This window comes from Drosophila santomea, chromosome X (genome assembly GCF_016746245.2).
Source record: "Drosophila santomea strain STO CAGO 1482 chromosome X, Prin_Dsan_1.1, whole genome shotgun sequence".
Lineage (NCBI taxonomy): Eukaryota > Metazoa > Arthropoda > Insecta > Diptera > Drosophilidae > Drosophila > Drosophila santomea.
The window spans coordinates 3,777,790-3,797,595 of record NC_053021.2 but is presented as its reverse complement, the minus strand read 5'-3'; the positions used below and the strand labels follow the sequence as shown (position 1 = coordinate 3,797,595).

General features: G+C 45.3%; 3 protein-coding genes across 4 annotated transcripts in view; all 3 read left to right on the top strand.

Annotated features, from left to right (window-relative positions):
• LOC120455378 overlaps positions 1–9,803 on the top strand; it is a 65,601-nt gene extending 55,798 nt beyond the window's left edge. Inside the window, exons 5-8 of the mRNA XM_039641504.1 lie at positions 2,562–3,045; positions 3,290–3,594; positions 8,612–9,526; positions 9,683–9,803. Of these exons, the coding sequence (XP_039497438.1) occupies positions 2,562–3,045; positions 3,290–3,594; positions 8,612–9,465 (1,643 nt within the window). The 3' untranslated portion in view covers positions 9,466–9,526; positions 9,683–9,803. The remainder of the gene's footprint in view (positions 1–2,561; positions 3,046–3,289; positions 3,595–8,611; positions 9,527–9,682) is intronic.
• A 1,810-nt stretch (positions 9,804–11,613) lies between these two features.
• On the top strand, positions 11,614–13,549 carry LOC120456747 (pH-sensitive chloride channel 2). The gene is made up of 2 exons (XM_039643737.1): positions 11,614–12,126; positions 12,190–13,549. The coding sequence occupies exons 1-2, from the start codon at positions 11,700–11,702 to the stop codon at positions 13,335–13,337; spliced, it is 1,575 nt and encodes a 524-aa protein (XP_039499671.1). The 5' UTR covers positions 11,614–11,699; the 3' UTR covers positions 13,338–13,549.
• A 241-nt stretch (positions 13,550–13,790) lies between these two features.
• Positions 13,791–19,582, top strand: LOC120457096 (gastrula zinc finger protein XlCGF8.2DB). Of its 2 annotated transcripts, XM_039644284.2 has the most exons (6): positions 13,791–14,485; positions 15,512–15,841; positions 17,358–17,490; positions 17,571–17,755; positions 17,825–18,392; positions 18,466–19,582. In XM_039644284.2, exons 1-6 carry the CDS (start codon positions 14,447–14,449, stop codon positions 18,762–18,764), a joined length of 1,554 nt encoding a protein of 517 aa, XP_039500218.1. In that variant the 5' UTR covers positions 13,791–14,446; the 3' UTR covers positions 18,765–19,582. The 2 variants fall into 2 exon arrangements, with proteins under 2 accessions (XP_039500218.1, XP_039500219.1); XM_039644285.2 differs by lacking the exons at positions 13,791–14,485; positions 15,512–15,841 and adding an exon at positions 16,934–17,105.
• The last annotated feature ends 224 nt before the right edge of the window (positions 19,583–19,806 follow it).

The window sequence follows — 19,806 nt, the reverse complement described above, 5'->3', positions numbered from 1 at the left end:
GTATTACTGATACGAGTGCTTCAATTGGCCTAATTACAGTTAATAATCTTTGGTAATATGAATAATATACACACTACAATTTAGTTATAGTAGCTATAGTTTGGTGGCCTGAAGGAGCACTGTGCGTGACAGGCACTCACATATCATTTGTATCTGTTGTAGCATTTGTATTTGTATCCGCCGTCTGTTTGTGCCAGTTGCCATTTCATTGTTGCGGCCACCCCAATTAACGCGGCATCTTCTTTCGGCCACGCGCTCAGCTCTCAGCTCATTTGCGCTTTCTTGCGGCGCGTGTGTCAAATACAGATACATTTACAGATACAGATACATTTTCGGATGCGGATGGGCTTACACTAGCGGATAGCATTACTGTTTGCACGGATGCTTACTGTATCTTGTCACAGGGTTCGACGTTTAAATTAACCAACAACAAAAGATGGGCGGAACGCCGCCGCAGCCGCCGCACGACAACGTGATAAATTTAATTAATCATTCGCTGGCATACAACCCCCCTTCCCCCTTCCTTCCCCTCGCTCCCATCGCTTCAAAAACAAACGTCAAAATGGCGGCCGCAGCGCCAAAACTTATGTTTCACTCACACTTTGAAAGGAAAGTGCGCGTATTTCCGGTACAGTGGACACTGGCATTAGTTTTCATCTGTACTCTACAACAAATTATTTCCGCATTTCGGTACAAAGTAAAAGGGTTTCGCGACTACTCATTATTTATTGAAATATGTTTTCATACATTTATATTTCATATTGCTGCAGAAACAACCACTGTGCAAAGTAAATTCATCTCGGGCTGAAAGATTGGCATAAAAGTATAGCGCACTCTTGTTTATGAGCGGGTATTAGGCAACCAAAAGGCGACACTTGACGCGGACTGACTCGCATTTCCCGCCACCCCCGAAATCCATTTCCATCTCCGTCGCATGCCCCGTATCTCAGCCACTTTCTCCGACTCTCAGCCCCTTTCTCTGAATCACAGCCCCTTTCTCCTGATTCTCTGACGGTGACGGCTGCTTTGACAAGCGATGGTAGGAGACACAACAGCCACAGCAGCAACAATAGCAACAGCAGCAACACCGACACAGCGGCAACATGGAAAAACACAACACACATGCGGCGGAAATACTTTAAACAAATCGAAAAATTCACACTTGTGTGTGCGTGCGACAGCTGGGCGAAAAAGTTGTCCCTTGTTAGGAGGAAATCATCAAAATGACACAAACAATTATTTAACTTTCGCTAGGCCGTGCGTGAGAGCGGTGACGTCACTTTACACACACACGCACACACATGACAGATGACTTACACCCACACACACATCCACCCACCCTGCCATTTTTGTTACAGCCAAAGTTACAAGTTGAACAAACAGGCCTATTTAAATTGAGAAAACTCTGCAGTTGCGAAAACCTTTAATTGAAATACGCTAGCTAGAGAATGCAAAGTTCCAACCACAATAATAAATGCTTGTATGCCCAAGTAGTGACTGCTGATGACAGGAACTATAGACAATTTCCATTTGACAAATGCATAATTACCGATACATTGGCCTGATATAAATTTCCCGCTCAATAAACAATAATCCCATGTCAGATTTTCCAGAGCGAGGAAAGCAGCAGCAAACTGAGAAAATAGCATGTGTCAGTGCTTCAGATTTGTGTCCGGCTCATCATCTTGGCATTTTCCCATCCGATCTGATCCGATCCGATTTTCCACCATCCAACATCCACTACCACCATTCATCGTGTTTTATTTTGAACTTTGACATGTGTTGGCTTTTGGCGAGGACATCAACTGCTCATTTCACACACATTCAACGCAGGCGACGTCAAAAAATAAATGGAAACTTTGTTGGTAGGCAGAAGAAGGCGGAAAAACTTTTCAAAAACTTGACAAAATGTGTCACATGTAAGCGTGTGTGTATTAGTTAGCAGCATTAACATTAAATGAGTGACAGGAAACAACACTGGCGCTCTCAAAGGACCTTGTCCTGTGGGAATTCTATCGATTGGATGCCAAAAACGTGGCAGTTCAGCTGAACTTAAAACAGGCCCAAAAGTGAAGTAAAATGTGCAGAATGTAAACCTACTTCACTATTTTTGATAGATTAAACGGCGTTTGCTGTTGCACTTTCCACGGCATTTCATTCTTTTCTAGAATCCCCCATAAATTAGCCCCAACATGGCCGAGAATCCTGCCATTCAAGCGTGTGGCTGAAACAGGAAGCTCTTAACTTGGCTCAGAACGATTGCAATACCTTCGAGATGCTTTATGGCCCAGACCCTATCTCTTCCCCACCTGCATCCTTTCCCCCCTCCCTTTTGCTCCCTTTTGCTATACGAAACAAATGAGTTAGCGTTCATATTCTGCTGGAAGTTTTGCGCACATGACATGCACCGAAAGAAAACTCGAACTATCTGTAAACTTTCAATTGGTAAACTTTGCTGATAACTTGCTGATTTCGCTTACTTTGTGGTCACAAATATTGTAGCACTTTGGTTGGCAATTTCTGGCAGTGTGGCATTGCTGATGTTTGGCCTTTGTTCGCAGGATCCTTCATCTTTTTGACCATCGAGAACGAGGACTCGGCTTTGCTGCATCAGCAGCACACTCTGGCCAGCACCAAGCGCAATTTGGCTGTCCTCGGCATTGGCGCAGCGGGAATCGGGAGCAGTACCTATCAGCAGCAGCAAAGGACACCGCATCAGCAGCAACAGGAGCAGCAGCAACATCAGGCGGTACAGGGACGTCATGGCGACAATGACACGATGGCCGCTGCAGCGGCAGCTGTCGCCGCGCAGGGAATGTTGGCCGGAAGCGCCACTGCCGGCGGCCACAATCCATTTGGCCAGCCCGCATCCAGTGGCGACTTTGTGTACGGGCTGGACGGCATGGATGCCACCGATCTGGAGGCGGGCGGAATGCCGCAGTTCGCCCTCTCGCCGGACACCTACGATGTGCGGCAGCGGACCATCGAGAATATCTGGGACATCACCGTCTCGCTGAACATCCTCTACAAGGAGAACTGGACAAAGTGAGTACTCTTCAGTGCTAAAAAAGCATTAACTAATAAGTTAAAGCAAGTATTTCGATTTGTTAACTAAAAAGTTGGATATCCTTGTAAACTTGATCTACTTAATCGGGTGCCCCGTGCGTATACTTGATGTAAGCAAGCGGGGCGTATACTTGATTTCATATGTGCTTCACTCATTCCTCTCTCTCTCTCTCTATCTCTCTCTCTCACACACTCTCTCTCTGTTTCTGTATCTCCCTCACAGATTAGCCGCACTTGAAATAGCCAAGTTTCAAGACCAATTAATCAAGAGACTGAACGAGGATGTTATGCTGCAATTATCGCACGACGATGTGGCCAACGCTCCCGCCTCCTCCTCCTCCTCGTCGTCGGGCGCCTCTGGTGTTCCGGGTAGCAACAATCCGGCCACGGAAGCCGTGCTCCTTCACACACACTATCACCATCATCGTGCCGGAGGCGTTGGGGGCGTGGCAGTGGGCGGAGGGCCGCCGCATGAGTGGAATTTTGCCAAAGCGTTTTTGTATTCGCTGACCGTTTTGACCACAATTGGTAAGTGCCAGTGGCCTTCTGCCTTCGCAGACACAAATGGGGGACTTTTCATCCCCATCCCCATCCCCATACCCATGCCCATAAGGGAGATGGAAACAATGACCCACACACCCAACGATGGCTGTGGGCCATAAATTTGATGTTCCAGCAACGGAAATTTGTTTTACTTGAATGGCGAGTGCGCTCGTGTTTGCTGGATACACTGCAAAAAAAATGCCCATCGTTTTGTATTTCATACAAATTAATGTGATGTGATCATTATGGTGAAGTAACGAATGCAATTAGCTGCATCTGTTGAACGCAATTCGCTGGATAGCATTTTTATCCCTGCTGAGTGCCGTTTTTGAGAGTGTATAAAAATGGGAAAAAGGGTTGGGGGCGATGAGGGGGGCAAGGGGGGGCTATGGGCATGACCCGTACACCTTTTGACACCATCGCATGAGTGCATTTGGGGCCGCAGCGACTGCTGTTGTTGATGGCAACCAAGGAGAATAGCGGAGTGGCCAAAAGGGTGTCCCAAAAAGGGGATATGTAAACGGGTGGCTCGAAAAGTGGTGGCTGAAAACGGTGTGCAAGTGGTGGCCACTGGCCAAAAGTAACCTCCGGGTTCGCGTAGCGAGAAGGGGCAAGTGGGAGGGGACTTGATGATGATGCGCTCCCATGGTCACATCCATGGTGCAGGTTCCACAACGCAGCCAGAGTAATTTGTGCCATAAGAACTGCAGTGGTAATTGATTGATGTGCGCGCTAAAAGCGGGCTAAAAGTGTTATCGTTACCAGACAACGATTACTTATCGTTGGGATTGCAGGTGTCTATCGAAAAAAACGAACATTGCCATAGCTCTAATGGATAAACGTTTTTTGCACATTAAATGTTTAAAAATAGATAATTTAAAGAGGTTTTTGCGAAATAGATTTCCAGCTCTGTACCTTCAATTACCGAAACTAATTCGATAAGTCTTCGATTGCTGACTCTGTCGAGGATTTCTCAATTGGCATTTGTCAGCAGCAAGTGCCTCAAATCTCTGGCCAATTTTAAATATTGGTTTGTGGAGGGCCTAAACTTTTAAGCCTCCCCCCACCTTTCCCTTCGATTTTCCTCTGTAGCTTGGTAGCCACTTGCCGAATTTCCCAGTACGTTTTCCGTGTACGCTTTTCCCTCTCACTTGGATGGTAATTTCGTAGGCCCAAAAAAAAAACCAACGGGAGGAGACAAAAACCAAGCCGAAAGTCAAATATTGATAGAGCAAAACAACAAACGAAGCTATTTGCTTAGCCCGAATGGCCACACACACACTCGCATTCTTCGGTTTTATGTCCGCACACAGATACATATATGCAAGAATACATCGACACGACTTTCCACTTGTGAAAATGCTATAAAATAAAATTTGCAAAAATTTTTTGCTGATCTTGGCAGTTGATGCCAATGCCAAAAGGCCAGAAAGCAAATATAGGACCTGAAAACGGTCCCCACCATCCATCCCATTACTAACCCACCATCCCCCCTCTCCCGACGCCCCTGCAAGTGTGCATAAAAAGGGGGTGGAGGCGGGGCAGTTTGCAATTGCGTTAGTCAGCAGACTGCCAGGACATTTATATTAACATGACATCCTGCCATCTCGCCACCCACTTCTTGTCCTTGTCCCTGCTTATTATTATTATTATTATTATTATTATTGTTTTTGTGGGTTGTGTTTATTTTTATTTTTGTTTTCTTGTATTTTTTGTTTTACTTTTTGGCCAGCTTCATTGTTCTTGGCCGGGCAGCCCGAACAATATGATTATGATTATTGGCCCGTGCTTCTGGCCAGAGGACTAAGCCACTTGAGCACTCGAATGCAGCGCCACAATTTCAGCTGCCTTACTCTGCAGTAATTTGGGCTTTCAAGTTTGCTAGGCTTTTTGTCAGAGGCTACGCTTTTTTTCGAAAACCGTAAAAGGAGGTATAGTCATAGTTAGCTATGTTTATTAGCAGCACAGCGAAAACGCCGATTGAAAATATCCGATTTTTTACAACAAATTTTTGATAAAAAATAATCCGTTTTTTTTCAATAACCACAAAAATTCCATACCTCGTTGTATTCGTAGGAAAATTCCCTATCGATCCATGTACATACATTAAAATGCTAATTTTTGTCAATTTTTCGGAAATTTTGATGATGATACCCCTTATCAAAAATGCGAAAATTTTTTAAAATTGTTTTTTTCGAAAATTAAAAAAGTAGGGATACACATAGTTAGCTATGTTTATTAGCAGCACAAAACAGTTTTTGTTTTAGCTGTGCGATCATTTATGGCCAAGTTATGGCGAAAACGCCGATTGAAAATATCCGATGTTTTACAAAAATGTTTTTTTTCGATTTTTTGATAAAAAATTATCCGTTTTTTTCGATAGCAGTAAAAATAGTTGTCCAAAAGTGGAATGCTATACCTCGTTGAATTCGTAACAAAATCTCCTATCCACCTGTGCTCAAAAAAGGAAAATGTAATTTTTTGCCTTTTTTCGCAAATTTTGATGAAAATGCAAATATTTGTAAAATTTTTGAATTAGTTGGGTGCATGGCTAAAAAGCACTTTTTGTTTATTTTTCGAGAGTATCAGCCAGTTGAGCCTTCTTCAGCTGGCCACATCCTTGTTGCTGGCGTGAGTTCTATGATTGTCTTGGGCATAAATGCGAATTTATAGTCCGACCAGCTCCTTCCACTGCCTTCCGCTGCCTCGAGATGCCTTCTGCTGTCGCTGGCAGAATGAATAGGACCCCGGGCCCCGGGATTGGCCAATCCCCTGGACGGCAATAAGACAAGTAATTTAGTTGCAAAATAATTTTAAATTTCATTTTCCATTTGCACACACAGGCACACACACACAGAAAGAGACTGAGGCTCCATTGCCACATCCACATCCTCCACATCCACTATCATCAATTGCGCATCTTTGGGGCCCTGCGATTCCGTTTTATGCTCCACCATTTTGTGTTATGTGTGCGCATAACCGAAGGACCATCGATGTACAAATGGGCCTCAATGAGTCCAAGTCCAAGTCCGAAGTTGGAAATGGAAGTCGAAGGCAGATTAGGTCTAGTTGTTTATGGCTGCAGTGTGTGCTTTTGCTGAGAGCGGGTAATTGTATTTGCTTGGCCGCACACGCATATTCGATAAATAATTCACTCGCCTATCGGCTTAGTGCCCCCAATCACACACACCCCCCATCCCCCTATCCGCAAGCACAGGCCATAAACACCAATAGCGATTTATTTGCATATTCGATAGGTATCTATCGCAAAGCAACTCTGTGGCGTGCCTTCAATACGCAAAGCCATCAAGGTGATTTGCCCCAGTAATAATAATTATTACTTTCGCTCATAACCCAGTATCCGCACAAGACTGGCGTATCTTGTGGTCTCTACATTTGCCTGCTTCATATCAAAATCTTGCAATATCTTTCAATGAAATATGTAGATGCCCCCCCCGCAATCCCCGCGACCTTGCCTAAACATTATCCGTGATATTCGATGATATTCCGTGATATCCCAGCAAATTGACAGCGCGACAGCTGAGTTTTACAGCCCCCTCGAGTCGGGTCAATGGCAATATTATTAGCCATGGGTGGTGGCTCCAAGCGGAGGGGGGCTCCGGGCACAGTGGCGCAAATAAATCAGCAAAGTGTGGCCGAAAGTCTTGCCCCAGATTGATTTATGCCCACTCTACCCACTGTTCCAAAGGGATATGGATACAGAGATAGATATAGATAAATCGAGGGGGTGGAAAGTGGGGGGTGGCACTTTCGGGTATGCTGAGCTGTCGTCTGCTTTGTGACACATTGACATTTTGGTCCTGCGGAGTGGGGGATTTCATTTAAATTTGCTGTCAACGCAATTACATGGTTACCAAGGTATTGGAAATCCGCTTCCTGTTTCACTCACTGTTGCTGATTTCGAGTGAAGAACACCCCTCCCCTCCTTACACAGAGAGAAAAACCATGAAAAGAGCGCACAGCGTAGTCTATGGCGAATCGGAAGAATTCCTTATTTCTTTCTGTGCAAGCCGCAAAAAGTTCTACGTCTTCAGTAGACCGACTGCAGGAGGCCCTTGAGCTCTGCCACATGTGATAGCCCCATATTGATTCGATTCGTTTTCACCCACAGCTTGCCTCGAATCTCATATGACTCACTTCCTTTGCGGGGGGGTGGGGGTACAGCATTTGTGCAATAAAAAAGAAAATAGAAGACGCGGCAACCAATAAACCACGCCCCCCCCCCCACGTATAAATAAAAAACATATATCGCAAAACCGCCGACTGCGAAAGGAGAGCAAAAAAGGAGCGAGTACAATAAAATTAAGAAATTTTCAAATTTATGCATGACACACCTGACGACGATTTCGTGTGTGCGGGTGTGCGGGTGTGTGTGTGTGTCCCACGCCCACTGCTCAATTGCTACCCCGCCCCTGTTTTCGTTTTCTTTCCTACCTTCCTTAGGGAGTTTCCGGCCTTAAGCTTGTTAAGCATTTTTATTGCCTCTGCCAGCTTAATTATTTTCGGTGCCCTTTACAACGTGGGCAAAAATGGCGAAAAGAAGGCCGGAATGGCGAGGAGTGGGGGTTTACCGGGCTTATATGTGAAGTTACGGCTCATTTGGGTAATGTCAATAAGTCGCATCTCTCCGGGGAAGTCGCACAAATTGACTTCTGGCAAATTAATGTGAAAAAAACAAGCAAAAAAAAAAAGGAAGCACAAAAAAAGTAAATTGTTAACGGAAATTTTGTTGCAGAGGGAAATCTCTTAATAACCAAACAATAAGTGGGCCCTTATATGTACGCACAAACAAGTATATGCCAAAAGTTAATTAAATGAAATATATAACGCAATGACTTTACATTGCAAGGGTTCCTTCACATGGTCCTCCGAGCCGTATTATAATATTTATATTCTCTCACAGAAGTTACTGGCTATTAAAGCGTATGAAACGATGTGTAAGCCAGTTTGTAATCAATGAACTTTCCCTCTCACCAACCAGGCTATGGAAACGTTGCGCCGCGCACGACGCTCGGGAGGATCGTGACCCTGGCGTACGCCTTCTTCGGCATCCCACTGACACTGGTCTACCTGAGCAGCACGGGCAGCATCTTGGCCCGGGTGGCACGCGAGGTCTTCTCCAAGGCGCTGTGCTGTTGCCTGTGCTCGAATTGTGGCTACTGCTGCTACGACGAGAAGCGGATGGCCGAAAAGGAGCGCCGGATGCGGCGCAAGAGGCAGCAGGAGGAGCTGCGCAAGCAGCAGGCGGTCATGCAGGAGCCGTACTACGTGAGGGATGTCTTCCATGCCACGCCCGAAAAGGATGCGGCAGCTGGAGCAGCGCCGCCGAATGCCGGCGGACCGGGTGGTTCCGTTGGTGGCTTGGGCGACATCGATTCGCTCAGTGCCAGCGAGTCCAGGGGCTCCATGCACGGCCTGAGTATCTTGGCCCCCATCCTGCTCTGCTTCTCCATGATGATCATCTACATTGTGTTCGGTGCCGCCGTCTTGTATCGCCTGGAAAACTGGCCCATTCTGGATGGCATCTACTTCTGCTTCATGAGCCTGTCCACCATCGGTTTTGGCGATATGCTGCCGGGACTGCGACGCGAATCGAATGCCACCACCTGGTTTTGTTCGGTGTACATCATGTCGGGCATGACCCTCACGGCCATGTGCTTCAATGTCATACACGAGGAGATTGTCCATCGCATACGCATTGTGGTCGAGTTCAAGAAGACGAGTGCCGCCAACTCCGGCGGCGGCAGTGTGTCGGGTGGTGCAGGTGGTGCTGGTGGCTCGATGATGGACGTGGCGCACGAGGAGGGTGGCCAGTACTATGTGCCGGCGTCCTGACACTACGAGAAGCGAGGACATCTCTACCAGCGCAACCCCACCGAAGAGACCCTGGTGACAGGTGAGCGCGTATTCTCAAATGCACAGAATCAGCAATTCGGCTTCAATTCGCGGTCCTCTCAGCCGGATTTGTGTCTTAATCCGGCTCAAAGGACCATTGCAACTGTGGTGCTGTAGTACTGTATGCATTGTCAATTGAAATTCCCTCAATTCACAGACACACCCACATCGCTGGTGCTGAAGGACTACGTTAACCACGAGCTGGTGCCCATCCTAACAATGGACCCCAATGGCGCCCGCCTGGCCCCCACCCCCGCCCCCGCCTACACGCCCGCCAGCACGGCGACGGGCATGCCCGGATCCGGTGAAGTGACCACTCCCGGCAACAGCTGCATCGCCCACGGCAGCGACCCGGGCCTGGGCTACTCCTCGCTGAGCAGTCCGCTCCTCGATGTCCTCAACACGCCAACGGGCGCGAATGCCTCGGGGGTCTACACACTCGCCGAGGAGACGGAACTCGAGCTGCAGGAGACGCAGGTGGACAGGGAGCGCATCTAAGAGCGCAAGATGCCACCAGAGATGACGAAAGTATTTAATCGACGACGCATCAGTATTAGTTAGCGGTTAGCCTTAGACATAGTCCTAAAAACTCTAGGTCGAATCGGTATAGTGTGTAAAGTGTAATGACTACATTTTTTTTGTTTTTTTTTCCTGCACCCCCGCCCCCCAAAAAATTGTGCGGGTGTATCAGCCATAAGAAGAGTAATAAGTGTATGTGTGTGTGTGCATGTAATGGGGAGTTTTTCCCCCATAAAAAAACAAACAAATATGTCCCGTTGGACCAGCAAAAAGATCGTAGCATAAGACGAAGTATCACTGTACATACTATATATGGTAGCGGAGGCAAAGATACATTTCTATAGCTCCTAAGCAGATTGACCGATTGTAAACAGAAGCCCCCAATAGCAAAGGAACAGAAAACTAGTCAATGGAGGCAGAGATTTAAGTAATAAATTCAAATGGAAAAGCGCAAGGATAACAACTGATTGAGTGAAGAGAGGTGATCGTACAGGTGTATGTATTAAATAAAACTCTAGGGATTTGGAAGGCTTTCAGTATGGGCTTTATTACTATGCTGTGATAAATGGAACATTTATTATCGCATACACCCAAGTCCTTTTCCGGTTACTTGAAATCCCTAGAGGTATTCGTAAGTGATATTGCCAATTTACATTTGCCTAAGTTCGGAACTTGTACAAAACTTCTTGGTTGATCACCACCAAAAGCTTACGTTTGAATACTTTAAGCAACTTTGAGCATTTACTTCACCTTTCGATCAATTCCAAACTACACTTTCTTCAAATACGACTAAATAGAGAAATTCCCCCTTTTATGTGTGCAAGCAGGCAGCTCCAGAACGCAACTACATAATCCACAGTACCCATACCTAATCAAGACACATTTTATACGTAAATCAAGCTTAGAACAATTACAAAATATGTACTTAATACGAAATAAATATGCTACACTTAAATATATATATATATATATAAATATATATGACTACATCTAGGTAATTGTTTTTTTTTTTGTAATTGTAATAAGCATGAATTGGATAAGTGGAGAAATAAACTATGCATACATATTATCAATGAACGAATTCATAAATTTAAATAAATGTTTAAACTACAAGAGAAAATTACGAAAAAAAAACAAAAAAAACCAAACCAAACTTGCGTAACTTTGTAAATGTTGAAATATACCCGATTGTATATTTATGACAAGTGCAGCAGTGAAATAAAATCAATAAAAACTTAAATGAGTATAGGCGTTTCGTGTTTGACTGGAAAGGTATTTCAAATTTGGCACGCTCCCTAACATACTGTTTCTTAGCAGCTGTAAGGCGTAGCATGGTGCTAACATTGCGTTTGGTGCTGTACACTTCTGCTTGTGCTGTTAGGCGCAAAAAATGCTTTTATAATTTTAACATATTTAAGTTTCCACACTTGACCGGCAGTACAAGGAATTAGCGAGTTTATTGTCTACTTTTAGATTACTGAAGTTTATTTTATAAATTTAACAAGCATAGAAATATATTTTGAGTGTATTGTAACATGGCTGTAAAGTTAGCAGTCCATACGCTAACAGCACTGTTCCGCCATATTGAAATACCCGTTAGGATTTATTGGCGTGGCTTTATTTTTAATTTTATAATACATACGTATTTTAATATAATGGACTGGTCTCTGGTCATATCGATTCTGCTCAACTGCCTTTGCACCTGCGCCTCTGCGCTCGACGAGGATTGTCCCACATTGGACGATGGGGATAGCTTGTCGCAAACACAGCTGCTGGACCGCTTAACCCATGGCTGCCGGTACGATCGCCTGGAGCGACCCATAACTTATTCGGAAACTGGCCAGCGGCTGCCGGTGGACGTCTATATGCGAGCGTACATCTACTTCATGCAGAACCTGGAGGCACACGATCTGCAGTTCAAGATCTATGCGCTCCTTCAAATGCGATACCTCGATCCGCGTCTCAACTTTCGCAACGTGAGTCCCAAGCGCAGGCAGCCGATTTTGGGCGAGGAGCACCTGAGGAACTCCCTCTGGATGCCACACATATTCCTGGCCAACGAGCGCGACTCCAGTATTTTGGGTGAGTAGGGGAGAGAGTCTTCAGTATGCTTTATGAACTACTTGATTCAAAACGAACTTGCAGGTCTCACGGAGAAGGACATCCTCACCTCCATTTCGCCCGATGGCACCGTGATCGTTTCGAATCGCATCAAGGCGACACTCTATTGCTGGCTGAACCTCAAGAAGTTCCCATTCGACGAGCAGCACTGCTCGACGGTTCTGGAGAGCTGGATGTACAATACATCGGAACTGGTGCTCCACTGGGAGCAGAAGCGTCCGATAACCTACGATGGGGCACTGCATCTCACCGAGTTTGTGCTGCAGCGTTCCTGGTCGAATGAGACGGTGATCAATGCCGATTTGAGTGACCTGCGCCACGGAGCCTTTGCCGGCAACTACAGCTCCCTCAGCTTCACCGTTCACCTGACGCGAGTGGTCGGCTTCTACCTGATGGATTACTTTCTGCCCTCCATGCTGATCGTGGCCATATCCTGGGTATCGTTTTGGCTGCAGGCGGATCAGGCGCCGCCACGTATTACGCTGGGCACCAGCACCTTGCTGACATTCATAACCCTGGCCTCGGCACAGGGAAAGACCCTGCCAAAAGTTAGCTACATTAAGGTGTCGGAGGTGTGGTTCCTGGGCTGCACCATCTTCATATTTGGCAGCATGGTGGAGTTCGCCTTTGTCAACACGATTTGGCGCCGAAAGAAGAGTGTGCCCGTCAAGAAACTGAACAGCAAACACATCCTGAAGTCAACTCTATCGCCGAATCTGCTCAGGCGTCGCAGTCACGCCAGATCCAGATCGTTTTCGGGCACAGCTCTGCAAAAGGCAGCGGACACCGGCTCCCTGGGCGGTGCTGGTTTTAATAATTACCTAACCGTCAATCTGCCCATCACCACGATTAAGGAGGGCCAAGTTCTGAATCAGCAGAGGACCAGCCGGGGCGTTCACAAAATGGATGTTAACTTTGTGGAGAGTGCCTTTGGATCCATGGGCGCAGCTCAGTCCACTGGAGCCATCAGTGCGGCCAGCAGCAGCCAAACTTTGACCAATAATAACCGAACCGAAGGTGTGGACCACCAGGAGGAGATCGATCTCAGTGGCTGGACCACGCTAACGCCCCAGGAAATCGCCATGTGGATTGATAGCCGAGCCAGATTCGTGTTTCCGCTGTCCTTTCTCGTCTTTAACCTGTTTTTCTGGACATTTGTCTACTGTATTTGAAAAAGGGTCTACTTCATTTTATTATTAGATTACAAAGTAGATTTAATATTGTGAACAGTATTTAATTTAAAGTGTTTATTATTTGTATCCATCGCTTAGCATAGTATGGTTAATTATTGTATTTATGTTTGTTTGCCACTTTGTTTTGAAAAATGATTTTATATTTATTCTGTTGTGAAATAAAGCTCATAAATTCATGACTTCCGAAAAAACCCGTTTATATTTTGAATAAAATAAAGTGTAATATATATTTATACGTAAGATAAAACTTTCAGTGACACAAATAATGCAAATGTTTTAAAAACGATTCCATTACCCACCTCGCTATCGATTACGGGAATCGATATACATATCGATAGACCAGCTAAGGAGCACCGGCCAAGCCAACCTGTGCGTTAGAGCAGCACGACTATACTCCCGCGAATTCTTATCGTATTCGTTTTTTCCCCCACACATACACACACACGGCACACGCATACAGCGCAACAATAACATCGGGCCCCAAAAAAAAGGGAAAAAAAGACGACGGACAAAAACTTCGTCGTGAATTGTAAAATAAAAAAAAAAACGCATTCGAACGCGCTGGTTTGTTTTTTTTTCACGTGTAACTACGCCAAAAAAAGGGCAAAGAAATTAACCAAAAAAAAGAAGCAGAACTTCGCAGCAGCAACAACAACAGCGCCGCATATTTGCTTGTATGTGCAAGTGCAAGGCAAACATAAACAACGCGCGTGTGTGTGTGTACCACGAAAATATCGTATTAATCAAATGTATATATAATTTACTTAGTTTTTGTTTTTGCCATCATAATATGCCATAATATAGCGATCACCGAAATCCAAAGGCAATTCCAACTCTAAGAAGTTAGTTTCAAATACATCCACACACAGTTTGGATCGTGTCCACAAACTCATAGTAAAAAGACAAAATAATTGGACAAAATAATATCAACGAAAAAAAAAACAGCACTGAATGTTAACCGGTAAAGATAGCGGTAAATTGCGAGGGAGAAGGACAACAACAACAACGACTGCAGAGGGGGCAAAAAGCAACAACAAAGTGCATCTTCCTTCTCCTGCTCCCCATCCTCTTCCTTATTTACTGTTATAATGGACACCATCTGTAGGTTGTGCTTCCAAACGGCAACGGTATGTTAACAAAAAAAAGATATACACACATGTGATTTAGGTATATACATATTGTTATTTCTATTGATTTTTCGTTGTTTTTTTTTGGGGGGAGTTTAAACAATTGAATTCGCGCTACTGTTATTGTGCGGGCGGTTTGTTGGCGCAAGGGGCGAGGGGTTGAAAAGCGCGCGCATTGCCCCCCTTTCCCACACACAAACACACACACAGAAATAAGAAATACACACACACATGCGACCCCAAACTATTGCTGAACAATTTTTATTTTTAGCCAACTCAGCCCGAAAAGTTGTTCAAGCCGACAACTTGAAAAAATATTATTTTTACATTTTGCTTACGCTCGCCACTCGCTTTTCACTTTGACTCCTTTTCAACCTATTCCCCCAACAGCCCCCCTGCCCCTCTTACCCCCTCCCGCCGCCCCTGAACCGCACAAAAAGAAATACATAATAAAACAAAATGACAGAAATTGCGCCAAGGCAGCCAAAACCGCAGTGGCTGCGCGTTGATTTAGTGAGGGGGGGATACTATTGGGCATCTAAGGAGTAATCTTGTTTAAAAGTTAAAGTTCAGATCAGACATTTCAGGGATTTTAGATTATTATTTAAACAATTACTAGTTTAACGCTGCGGAGTAATCAAAAACGTACCCCCCTTTTGTTGGCGACGCCTCTGCCGCGTTGCTGGCAGGCGGCGGCAAAGCAAAACAAAAAGCGAAAGAATAACAAAACGTTGTACCGAAGAAAAAATAACATAAAATGAAAACAACAACAAGCTGCTGGTGCTGTTGTTATTGTAGTTTCTTTTCTTTCTTTTTGATTCTCCATGTGTGCGTGTGTGTGTGTTTATCTTCTTGGCTGTTATTTCTAGTTGGCGGAAAAGAGAAAGGGCTAGTTGGAAATATGGGGAGGGGGGCTGTATGAAATAAGATTGAGCTGCCATAATAAATAAAGAGCATTATTGCGTTTTTTTTTTGTCCAATTGGAAGCTCTCGCTAATCCTTGTGTCCTGTTCTTCCGCCCTACAGTTGTTCCAGGTGCCCGGCTATAGCATACCCACGTGCGTCCGCTGCTCGGAGCAGTTGACAAATAATTCCAACTTCCATCAGTCGGCGGCGGCCGCTGCCGCCGTCGCTGCCTCTGCCTCGGCCGCAGTCGCCGCCTCCGCAGCAGCGGCGGCCACCTCCTCGTCGACGGCCTCCTCGAGCGACAGCGACGCCATCGCGCAGCAGCAGCACCAGAACCCGCAGCAGCAGCATCAGAACTCGCAACAGCAACAACAGCAGCAGCAGCAGCAGCAGCAAATGCAATCATCCAGTTCTTCCGAGAACCTACAGTCGCAGGACGACTCCGAAGACGTAAGTCCTTTTCTAGGTATTGGGATGCCATAGTGGGGACAGTGTTGCAAAGGGCATAGCGAGTGATTGCATTGGCTGCCAGTGTTGGGAGAGGCATGGCAAGGCAGTGGCAGTTAATGCAGTGCTCCAAAGGGCTTATCAAAAAAACATGAATAACAACTGATGGTCGTAGCTTCATATTTGCAAATGGAATATGAACGTCTTGATTTAAAATTTAAACCTAAGGTTGAGTGCTCTATTTTGTAGGAATCAAATCAATACAATTACCTATTCAAATATGAATGATGCCAAAAATGGCCAATTTAAATGTAATTACCGAGTTCACTGCAATCCCCTGTCGATGTATTACGATTGAAATTATGGGGGTTTGAAGAACCCGCTCTGCCGTTTTTAGAAGAGGACTTTGCTCCCCCGGGAGTTCGACTCCTGCTCCTTTTGCTGCACTTGTTTATTATTGTTGTGCTATTTTCTCTTCATTTTCTTACATTTCACTACTCCCCCACTCACAAAAGGCGCACATATACATATACATAAATACATACGGACACACTGCACATTCATAGCTGCTGCTTTTCTTCTTCGCTTCTTATTTCGCCGTTTCTTTGCATGTTCTTGTTGCCTTTCTTTTTCCATCATGCAACAGAGAATTGCAAAAAAAGTATAAATAAATGTAAGATTGCCCTACGACGACTGTTCAATACTCTATTTCAAAACTGCTTAGATACTATTTACTGTCATTGCTACTAATTATGCCAATAGCAATAGATTTAGTAAGGTACACTTATATTCCATGACACTGTTGACGAGGGTAGTCTTGGAAAGTTCTTTTGAAATACTGACAACATGCATGCATTGCAAACAGCTTAGAAAAGTGATGGGCGTGAGAGTATTTTCTATTCAACATGCTACATTTCGCACTGCTCATTTTCTTGTTTTCCTTTATATTTATATATATATATATATATATGTATATATACACATATATTTTCTGCTTCTTTTTCCATTAATATCTGCTATGTCGACGTCGACGTCGACGTCGACGCAGCTCGGCGTTTTTGTGCGCTGTGTAAAGCGGAAAAAATTCATTTTCAGTTGGCGCTTTTGGTGTGTGGGTGTGCGTGGCACGCAGAAAAATAAATATAATAATAACAATAAAAAAAAAATTGTGAAAATTATTAAATGTGACTCAAGTGATTCCGCAATAAACAAACTGAATTCGCACGGGAATTTGCAATCCGTTCTTTTGGCCGCCAGCTTGTTGAGCGTGAGTGGGAGTGGGAGGGCGATAGTGCACCAGTGATGTCCACTTGGCTACTGGCTACCTAATCGCCAGATCTATATGTATATGTGTAGTGCTTAGAAGGACAGGAAAAAGTATTTTTCTTTTTTTTGATAAGTTCTTAAAAGTACTATGGCATATCTACCATATATGCATATATGCATATAAAACCTTTTGAATGGGAGAGCCTAGCAAGAGGCAAGCACTTTCAACTGATGCTCTATTTGTAACTTCAAGGTGGATCTGATATTCAACGAGGAGGGCTCCTGCCCGCTATGCAACAAAACGTTCTCGCGCAAATCCTCGCTCATGACGCACATACGAAATCACTCGGCGGAGCGTAAGTTTGTGTGCACCTACTGCCACAAAGGTGAGTCTATATGCTGCTCGCACATATAATCTAGTTCTTGACAAATCCTCGACACTTCGTCGCACCTTTTCCACTTGCAGGCTTCACGCAGGCGGCCAACTTGCGGAACCACGAACGCATCCACACAAACGATCGGCCATACCAGTGCGTGGACTGTGGCAAGACCTTCACGCAGATCACCAATCTGAACAATCACCGCCGGCTCCACACCGGAGAACGGCCCTTCGTCTGCAATGAACCGGAGTGCGGTCGCAGTTTCGCCCAGGTCAGTTCCATACAACCTTACAACCTTTGATCCCTGTGATCTATAACTTGAAATGTTCTTGCATTGCAGGTGACGAACCTGAACAACCACATGAAGTCGCACCACAAGGTGCAGCAGTACTGCTGCAACGTGTGCAACAAGAAGTTCACGCAGGTGACCTCGCTGAACCAGCACCTGCAGGCGCACGCCGGGGTCACCGGCTACTACTGTCCACGGTGTCCGGAGAAGAACTTCAAGCTGCAGTCGCAGCTGCACACGCACATGAAGACCCACGGCCTGGCCTTTCCGTACGAGTGCGACAAGTGTGACGAGAAGTTCCTGCAGCAGGCCCATCTCGATCAGCACCTCAAGATGCACGACGAGTTCAAGTTCAAGTGCGACATCTGCCCGAGCAGCTTCAACCAGGAGTCGCTGCTGAAGAAGCACGTGCAGCGCCATGTCGAGGGTCGCTACCTCTCCTGTCCGGTGGCCAATTGTGCCGAGTCCTTTGCGGTGCGCCAGCACCTCTCCAAGCACCTGCTCACCAACCACGCCCACCACGAACTGCCGCCTCCGAAGCGCTCCAAGAAGGCGGGCACGCAACAGCCGCTGGCAATGATCGGCCAGCCGTTGTCCCTGCAGCACACGACAGGGCAACGTAAGTGCACGCTTTCCACTCTTCCGCTAGTCCACTATTTACAAAGCTAATTGGCTTTTCGTTGCATATCCAGGTGGACGTCCGCCGAAGAACAAGAACAAGGCGACAACGCTGGCCGCCACGGCCATCAAGATCGAGATCAACGAATCGCTCCACAGCCAGCATATCAGCAATGTCAGTGGCCTGTCCATCCAGCAGCAGATCAACCAGCACATGCAGCAGCAGGCGGCACAGCAGCAGGCGCAGCAGCAGGCACAACAACAGCAGCAGCAGCAGGCGGCGGCGGCGCAACAGCAACAGGCGCAGCAGCAGCAACTGCTGCATTTGCCGATGGGCCAGACGGTCAAGGCGCGTTTCATACCCACTAAGTAGGCTAGTTAAGGATGGAAAGAAGGTCTCTTTTAGCTTAAGCCCCCAACGATCAGCTGCTAAAGTCCCTGATTAGCATAGCCATAGCCAAAGTAGCATCACATTCAGCACATACACACGCAAACTATGATAGATATGGCGCGGATGTTTTGGAGTCTCTGCAGATCTCAAAATATTGTTGGGTGTCTGAAGTTGGTGAGACATACACTCTTAATACCCGTTTACCAGTGGAGTAAAAGTGTATACAAAGTGGATATAAAGGTATGCAGCAGGCTGAAGAAAGCGTTGCCTATCCTTTATTCTGGAGCAGGATTGCTGGTCATGTCCGTCTGTCTGTCTGTGTGTCCGTATGAACGCCACTAGCTTTTGAGTCCACTATGGAAATCATCAACTTTTCGTGTGTCAGAGAGTGGATAACCAACAGAAGCCAATTATTTTGAAATCGGCAAAGGACTGCCAAAACATCCCGAACTTAGAGTCGGCGGCAAGCTGCTGGTTCAGTTTGGTGTCTGTCTCCCACTTCCGGTTTTAAATTTTGAGCAGCCAAAGCAATAGAAGAACCAAATGTCCCCAGAATAAATTTACAAGAAAACAGCAGCAATGCATGACATCTAAAAAGGAAAAGCAGCACCAGATGGACAGACAAAAAAAACACAACTGACTTATAATTATGCACATAACACCCACATCTATATATACATTATATTATATAAACATGAGATCGGGTTGAGAAATCTGTAACTTAAATCGAATTAAAATTTTATTGTAATGCAAAGGCACAGCGAAACGGAAAATATAATGTTGAAAAATCAGAAAGCAAATACAAATTACCTACAATTGATAGTAATTACGCATAGAGAAAAGTAACAAAAACAAGAAGTGAAAAACAATTCGATTAAATTCGGTATGTATTTATGTTAGGCATTAGCTTAAGTGTTTTTATTTTTTTTTTAATAAACCATTACAAAAAATCAACATAAAGAAAAGAAACAACTCAAGACTTTAGCAAAAGTTTTCTTCTAAATGGGCACAGTTCTTATGTATT